This window comes from Amyelois transitella, chromosome Z (genome assembly GCF_032362555.1).
Source record: "Amyelois transitella isolate CPQ chromosome Z, ilAmyTran1.1, whole genome shotgun sequence".
In the NCBI taxonomy this organism is placed as follows: domain Eukaryota; kingdom Metazoa; phylum Arthropoda; class Insecta; order Lepidoptera; family Pyralidae; genus Amyelois; species Amyelois transitella.
This window is the reverse complement of record NC_083535.1, coordinates 1,648,577-1,657,830: the sequence shown is the minus strand read 5'-3', so window position 1 is coordinate 1,657,830 and position 9,254 is coordinate 1,648,577. Positions and strand designations below refer to the sequence as shown.

Here is a 9,254-nt window from a genome sequence, read left to right as displayed (position 1 = left end):
GGATATTTGAAATACATGTTTTTTTTTTCATAAATTTACTTATTTATAGACTTAATAAAAATAATTCCAAAAGATATTAAAAACTAACAATTCCTCAAACACTTCATTCAATAGTTTTGTACGTAGGTACAGTGAGAAGCATATAAATTGACCGCCCCCGTTTACATATTATTTTGTAGTATAACCATGTACAATTTCAAATAGTCTTATTGAGGTGCGTATCAAAACACCTGATTGGTACAATTTGTATTTAAATACTTTTTTATAACCTTCAAGATCTTTTATAGTAACTTTATGATTCGAACATACGCCCGTTACCTCCAAAAAGTATATTACCTCCTTGTTACGACATATAAATCTCACAAATAAGAAGTGATTACCGAAGTCAAATTTCTATGCTCTCACTGCACATAAAAAAGTTCATTGTTTCTTCACTTCTTAAGAACTCTGGTGACCTCTGCAAGGGGTGTGGAGTATGTACCAGGCTTCACCAGGTTGACCAGCTGTTCCGCGATCTCCTGCCCCACTCGCACTTGGGCCTCTTTCGTTGACGCACCTGAAACAGCAATATATAGATATAGGGTACGTTAAGAAATTAACCAATCAGATTGCAGTTGTGTTATTTCATTAAATGTCGTATCCCATAATTTAAAATGATAAACGGTTGTTGGTCTTCGAAATAAATAAATAAATAACCTATTTCTATATGTATATACTAAAAGACTACTTTGGAATTAGGATTCTCGATCAAATAGATTATATATTATTAAAAAATTATTTTATACAAGAAGATAATCACAATTCTAATCTGAGAGTATCTATCCAATTAATTTTATATTCAAAATAGTTAGCTAATTGGATAAGGAAACCCTTTTCTGACCTACATATAGTCACGTCTATATCCCTCGCGGGGTAGACAGAGCCAACAGTCTCGAAAAGACTGAAAGGCAACGCTCAGCTGTATGACTCCATAATGGCATTACGAGTCAGTTGAATCCCAAGTTTATAAGCCTATCTCTTTGTCGCCATTTACGATATCCGTGGGAACGAGATGGATTGGTCCTATTCTTTTTTCTATTGGTGCCGGGAACCACACGGGACAATAAGAACTTTAAAGGTTTTAGCAAAATTCATCAGAACAGTTGTTAAGTCCAAGCATGAAGTACTTTCTTTTATTTATCGATACCGGGAACCACACGGCACCTTTTATGTACTAAATATCTACCTAAATGCGGCGTGGCGAGCACGGAAGGATGTTGGATGACCTGCAGGGTCAGGGGGTCCGTGGGGGGTTCTTGTTCAAACACGTCCAGGGCTGCTCCGCTAACCTGATGATGGCAAATGTAACTGTTATGTGTATGCATATAAAGTGTTTGTATGTTAAAACACGTAAAACTGAAATCACATATCTGTGGTGGGTAATCAAGTAAGAGGTTAGTTTTAACGTAATGTCGTAAAAGGTAACTCAGGGATCGGCTTACAAACTCGGGATTCTTCTTTTAGGCGATGGGCTAGCAACCTGTCACTATTTGAATCTCAATTCTAACATTAAGCCCAACAGCTGAACGTGGCCTTTCAGTCTTTTCAAGACTGTTGGCTCTGTCTACCTCGCAAGGGATATAGACGTGATGTATGATATAGAATTAAAAAAATTATGATTAAAATATGTCACATCTCGGGAGGTGAGACTTTGGTAACCTTAGTATGCTGAATTCTCTTTAATAATTAATCCAGGTACCAGCGTTATTCCTGACATTAGTTACATAAGTAAATTATGTTACCACAAAATTAAAAATTAAAAATTTTCATTTAATGTATGGGTACTATAAGCATGCCTTTAAAATATTACCGCTCGAATTTATTGGACCTTATATTTTGTTCTTTGCAATTAATTTACAACGACAACATTAAATTTAAAAAAATATTTATTTCTATGTATCTAACTAACTACTAGAAAATATATTTTATTTCACAAAATTTTTAACTCACGTGTCCAGTATTGAGGGCATCAAGGAGGTCTTTCTCATTGATGAGGCCTCCTCTGCCAACGTTGATGATTTTAACTCCTTTCTTGCATCGCTTTAGTACGTCAGCGTTAATGAGATCTGGGAAATAATTTACATACATTCATAAATTAATAAATTTATATGTATAGGTAATTCCGATAGGCATATGATCGCGACTTTTTATCAGAGGGGCAGGTAGTTACTACATGTTATTACTTACACTGATCCTAGCATAATTTCTCTGCTTTAAATATCCATGTAGCGGCTCAGTTCAGTCCATGGACAGACAGACACTTTGAATTGACATTTTAGATGAACAAAACTGATTGGCATATTGATTGAATAAAAGGGACAATCAAAATTTGACTAAGACGACAACGAGACTAGATGCGTTTATTATAGGTAATAGTAGCCAAGATTTACGCCAGAAAAATGTGAATATTCGATCTTTGTTCTTTATTCCCAAGAATATATAAATATTGTTTTGTTTATCTCAGTTTTAGATTATATAATAGATCGTTGTAGTAATTGTTATTGTATTTTGTAAGTGACTAAGAAATCTTATTTTTATTTTATCTATAAATTGGGATTAGAGTACATTAATCCAATTTACAATTTTTTGTTTCAACGACTGAAAAAAGATAAGTATTGCTAACTGAGATATCACATATCTAGTGGTGATAAAAATAACAATGGAAAACATATTTTTCTGGTTTTGATGTAGATAAGATAAACAAAACAGTACTAGCTATAACAGTGCTTTTTTCATTCATATACATACATATGTGACAAAGATAATAAAAAATGTATTTTCCTTTATTATCAAAAGATTAAAGAATTATTGGGTAGACGGCGTGAATAATTAGGTAGGTATTATATATTCGAGCCAATTTACTCCAAAAGGCAAAGATTATTATAAACATAAAAGAATAATTTAAAAAAAGAGTCAAAATTTAAATTTTCATCAATTTATTTGAAAGAAATTTCTAAATCCTGGAAAATTCGCAGATAGGTCTAAAATTTAAACAAGACTGGTGTCGCCGTAAAATGTGTGGGTGTGCGTGTGCGCAGAAGACAAAGTGGAGAGAGAAATATTGATAAACCGAAGCTTAGCGGTGGAGGGTGTAGGTAAGTACAGTGGGGCCAACAGAAAAGTATACTAACATTTCTTTGTAATATTCACTTCATGGTATTGACATTATTTTTTTGTTGATATTTAGTTCGTTGACATTAATTATAGGACTCCTATTATAGTTATGTTTACAATTCGAAAGCGAGTATCCTTTTCTATATAGCCCTATATATTACATGATGAGGGTTCATGAGTTCGGGATTATAGAGTTTTAATTCGGTACTCTAAATACTTACTTCTAGTGGATTCAATTAATGGCGTATGTAGGGTGATGTAGTCGGCTAATGGCCAAATTTGATCTAACTCCAACTTCGTGGCGAAGAACTCTTTGCACTGCTCGGCCGAAACGAACGGGTCAAAGCCTAGGATCTGCAAAATTATATATATAATTTAATAATTTTTCCCAAACTTGGGGATGTAAAATAGATGGCAACACTGACACGAGCACGTCAGATGAAGAAATTGAAATCGCGCATAGTATTGTAACAAATACATATGTACATAATAAGGTAGCTTCTTGGCATTTTATCATTCGCTTTGGCATGTAAAAAAGCATGATAACGACAAAACATAAAACTTGCTTAAGCCGAAGTGCCCGTACTTCATACATACCTACATACATATGGTCACGTCTATATCCCTTGCGGGGTAGACAGAGCCAACAGACTTGAAAAGACTGCATGGCCTCGTTCAGCTATTTGGCTTAATGATAGAATTGAGATTCAAATAGTGACAGGTTGCTAACCCAACGCCTAAAAAAGAATCCCAAGCCTATCCCTTAGTCGCCTTTTACGACATCCATGGGAAAGAGAAGGAGTGGTCCTATTCTTTTTTGTATTGGTGCCGGGAACCACACTACTTCAAACGACTGAAAGGCCACGCTCAGCTGTGTGGCATAATGATAGAATTGGGATTCAAATAGTGACGGGTCGTGAGCCCATCGTCTAGAAAAAGAATCCCAAGTATTAAAGCCATCTTGTAGTCGCTTTTTACGACATCCATGGAATAGAGATGAAATGGTTCTATTCTTTTTTCCGTTGGTGCTGGGAACCACAAGACACTGATAAGGTGAGGACTAAACTGGGTCTAACTAATACAAAAAAAAATCTGCATAAAGAAAAAATACACTAACATTCGCATGGTTTACAACATTAATTATCGATGAACACTTCAAAAAAAAAAAACAAAAAAAAAGAAACATTCACGATTAGGATTCAGCTATACATACCTTCATTCCGAAAGCGTTCATCCTGACTGCGACCTCTCTCCCCACCCTTCCAAGGCCAACAACAGCTAGGGTCTTCCCATAGAGCTCTGTGCCGGTGAACTTGGGGCGGTCCCAGCGACCTTCTTTCATGCTGGCGGCAGCTGGAGCTACGTGGCGCGCAAGAGACATGGCCAGTGCGCATGTCAGCTCGCAAGCGCTCATTGCATTGGCTCCCGGGGCGCTGGAAATTAGAAATAGATCATTGATGTATTACAAACTTATTATAATAAACATATATAATCACGTCTATATACCTTGCGGGGTAAGAGCCAACAGTCTTAAAAAGACTGATAAGCCACGTTCAGCTGTTTGGCTTAATGATAGAATTGAGATTCAAATAGTGACAAGTTGAAAGAAGAATTACAAGTTTATAAGCGTGTAATTCTTAGTTTAGGGAATAATTTTCTGTTCATTAATAAAATTCTGATTAGATCTAACGATCCTGCACACCCTAGTTGACGGATTTGTACCAACCATTCCAATTGCAATTCAACGCATTCTCAACTCTGTTGTTTATTATGCAATTGTTGATACAGCTTGTGTTATGTATAAGATAACAAATTATATTTAATTTCGACGTGCGTCACTGTTCTATTGTTACTGGCAGAAAAGAATATAAATGCGTTAAAAAAAATATTTTTGAAAACTGCTCGTCACTAGTTCATTAAACAACACAAAAATATATTCATTGCCAATTCGCCTGTTTTACCGCATCATAGAATTCCACGCAGGGTAACTTGATATCCTGTTGTGTGAAGTGGGAAGATGTAGTCTCTGCCTACCCCTCCGGGAAAAAACGTGATTATATGTATGAATGTATGTCTTACTTGATGACACCGACACCTTTCTTCCCTGCGGCGTCAACGTCGATGTTGTCCACCCCGGCGCCGGCTCTGCCAACAACCTTCAGCTTTTTGCCGGCATCCAGGACTTCCTTGGTTACTTGGGAGGCTGATCTCACCACTAGAGCTTCATAGTTCTGAAGAAATAGGAAAATAATGGTTGAAAGTCTTGAAGTCCAGTTGGGTACCTACTTCATAGTTTTCAACCGATCGTATGATCTTTTAAGACCAATGCATTTTACTGATAAAAGGTGATCCTTTGACTGGCTGACACTAACTGTGTATATAATACATACTCTTTCCTGGTAGGGAATGCAGAAACTAGTTACATTCTTAACTCTCTTCTTGCAAGCTCGTTGCAGAGATAGTCTCATGATTCGAAGGTCACATTTAGTCAAATGGAATTAAGATCGAATTCCATCTCTAAGAATCCACCATGCCTAATATTTTATACCCGAATTCCAATCTCCTATTTTAGCAATGAGCATTCATTATTCATATCATTGATTATTTCCAATTGAAGTTAATGTATGTTGCTTTTATCGTGAGGGAAAACATCGTGAGGAAACCTGCAAATTCAGGCAACCTAATGTGTGTAACCATGATTATTCCATGACGGTTTGACTTGAACTAGGTTTACCTGCAAAGGTTGCGGAGGTCAGATGGGAGTATCTAGCTTCGTGTAAAAACCAGCTCACCCAAACTAAGATCTCTGGTCAAAGGCCAATGTCCAGGGCTCCTCGCCAGACTGATGAGGATGCAATCAGGACCAAAGTCGGAGGTAGAAAGAAGAAAGAAGGCAGAAGAAGTATAAAATACACTACATTTGTTATAAAGATGTCAACATATCTCTTACGTAAGTCATGAAAACGTGTGAAAAATACCTACATAGTGCCGAGTGTAAAGATTTCTATTCAACTAAGTGTTGAATACATTATTGAGAATAATGAACAAGTATGCTATTGATGTGCAAAAATAATTATTTGTTACATTGATTTCAAAGTAAAGAAAGATAATTTTGGTAAGGTAAGGTGACTGATTGATAAAAATACTTACTGTGATCAACTGTGATGCGTTTCTTTATAGTGAGTCTCCAATGATGAAGGAATTATGCGCGAGCGCAATTACTAATGTTATAAATGGGAAAGTGAGTTAGTATATGCGCCTGGTCTTCAAATTAAGCTTTATCTACTTGACAAATTTTCATATTTGGCACACATATTAGAAAGAGGTAATATATATAATAAGTGGAAAAGAGGGTAACTTTTTTCTGACATTAATAAATAAATGTATACGGGACAAATTACACAGATTGAGTTAGCCTCGAAGTATATCGAGGCTCGAAACTTATATAACGAGATACTAAGTCAACGATACTATATTTAATATAATAATTTTTAAATTGATAACAAGATTAAAATTAGATAAAGTTTGTTTCTTGTAATGCGCTGGCCGGGATATGAACCCGGGACCTACGGTGTCCGAAATGATAGTGTGCGCGAGTCGAAGAAAGGGGAAACTAATTGATTAACTAACTGACATATCAACTCATAAAATTGTCTAGAGATATGAAATTCAGTATGAAATATGTGTTCCTTTTGGTAAGGAAGGCGTTGCCCGAAATTCCCAGGAAAAAAAAAATTAAGGAGGAATCTTTGCATCACGCGGACGGAGCTGAGTTCGTACTCTTGTATCATACACGTAGTCAGATACAAGTGGCCTGACATTGACATAGTAACAGCAACAATTACATCAGCCCACATGATAAGATTTATGTGATATCTGTGTCATATGTAATTTGAATATATTTTATTAAAAACATTGATATTTTTCCTTTCCTTTCCATTGGTGCCGTGTGACTCCCGGTACCAATAGAGAAAGAATAGAATAGATGTCGTTAAAGGCGACTAATCTAATTAGGGATTGGCTTATAAACTTGAGATTCTTTTTTTAGGCGAAAGGCTAGCAACCTGTCACTATTTGAATCTCATTCTATCATTAAGCCAATCAGCGTCTATAAAAGGATGTGTTCACAAAAATCAAAATTAAGTTTGAGGATAAATATACAAACATACAACATATGATCTTGTCTATATCCCTTGTAGGATAGACAGAGTCAACACTCTTGAAAAGTCAGAAAGGCCACATTCAGCTGTTTGGCTTAATAATGGAATTGAGATTCATATAGTGACAGGTTGTTAGCCTATCGCCTAAAAGAATCCTTAGTAGCTTTTTATAACACCAGGCACCAATAGAAAACTAATGGGATAACTCCATCTCTTTTCCTATCTATGGATATTAATGGGATAACTCCATCTCTTTTCCATAGATAGGAAAAGAGATGGAGTTATCCCATTAGTTTTCTATTGGTGCCTGGAACCACACGGCTTTTGAACCTTGGCACTCAGGAAAAGTATTTGAACTTGTTTATCACGCTTTATAGACGACCGACGCTTACCATAACGGCGATACTTACTGGTATTTCTTTGAGGAGTTCATCCTTGGAGATCTTGGGTCTATTGGTGACGGCGATTCCGTGGGACTGCAAGATTTCCGTGCAGTTGGCACCGACACCATCCGCCACCAATACTGACTTGATGTCCAAACCCATGATGTTTCTGTAACAAAATTAAAATGTATAGATATCTTTTATTTAAAATTCTCGTGTCACAATGTTCGTTAACGTACTCCTCCTAAACAGCTTGTCCAATTCTCATGATATTTTTTGAGCATATTGAGTAGGTCTGAGAATCGGTCAACATCTATTTTTCATACACACGAAATGCAAAATATAGTACCAATGGTTGTAAAATTAGAGTGAGTAAACCTATAAGGCATTTGCCGGCAGCTGCGCTTGCTAAACTATTTTCCTATTTTATTGGGAATTATCAGAATAATATGAAGAACTACTCTGTATAAGTCAATTTAGAAAAATAAGCTTGAAAACTATAACTGTAAACCTATCCTATAAGTTTTGATCCTGTTCTTGGCTGTAGTATTACGCGATCTGTGTCTTCCATATGTTTTTATATCACTATTGGAGAAATTTGAATGTATTTATATCAAAAGTAGGTACATTATTCATTAGACAGAATATCTATTTAATGAAATAAACTTTATGTTAGTAAATTTTCTGTTAACCTATTTTAATATTACGTCTATGTGTTTGTAGTCATATTTGTTTTATAATAGCTGTTTTAATTCCGTACCCTAACAAATATAACTATGTCAATTAAAATATTCTACTAAATAAATATGTATTGTATCATTCAAAATTTTTTTTTTATTCATTATTATAGGATATTATTATATCGCTTAATAATTGTCGTATGGTTTAACAACTTGGTTGGACATTAGAACAAAGATCACTTATTTGTAGATAAATTCATTGTTGAAAAGTTTTAAACTAATACCATCCAATAAAGATTTGCAACTAATCAATATAACACGAAGACTTTTGCATTGTAATCAAAATGTACTGGTAATACTATACACATAATGGACAATGTATACAGAATTGTCGTCAATTGCTAACAATTGAATTCGACCGTGAACTTTATAACGAAACAAAACGTAATTCCAACGCGACTATTTAAAAAATCTCTCCGTTTCAATGAAGTTTAATATGGATAAGGATTACTTACAATTTGTTTGAGTATCTTCGTAGAATGATGTGTGTTCTACCCGGTGCCTTTTGCGAGACTGAGTCGGGCTGGTGATGGCCAGTGGAACCGGTATGTTTGTTCGCTTATCATTGCACGCCGCACCAAGCCATTGACTTGTATATTATATTGCTAGATAAAATTTGTCACTTGAATTGTAGTTCTTAGCACCTTTGAATCAAATTCTCCCTGTCCCATGGATTTCGTTAATGGGAATAAGCACTTTTCCGTTCGCGGAAAGTTGTCATAATGTCGGACTATTTATAAACCCGGGGCTCCGTTGGTAATTTCGGTTACTCTTGTTTTTATTCCAGGTTATATCCTACGAGTGTACCAAATTTCATC

The 9,254-nt window shown here is 35.6% G+C and overlaps 1 protein-coding gene across 1 annotated transcript; it reads right to left on the bottom strand.

Annotated features, from left to right (window-relative positions):
- Positions 1-65: 65 nt before the first annotated feature.
- LOC106130623 (D-3-phosphoglycerate dehydrogenase) lies at positions 66-9,026 on the bottom strand. The gene is made up of 8 exons (XM_013329518.2): positions 8,892-9,026; positions 7,724-7,865; positions 5,233-5,384; positions 4,367-4,586; positions 3,375-3,507; positions 1,990-2,105; positions 1,226-1,328; positions 66-556 (listed from the first exon to the last, which is right to left on the bottom strand). The coding sequence occupies exons 2-8, from the start codon at positions 7,856-7,858 to the stop codon at positions 432-434; spliced, it is 984 nt and encodes a 327-aa protein (XP_013184972.1). The 5' UTR covers positions 7,859-7,865; positions 8,892-9,026; the 3' UTR covers positions 66-431.
- Between the last annotated feature and the right edge of the window lie 228 nt (positions 9,027-9,254).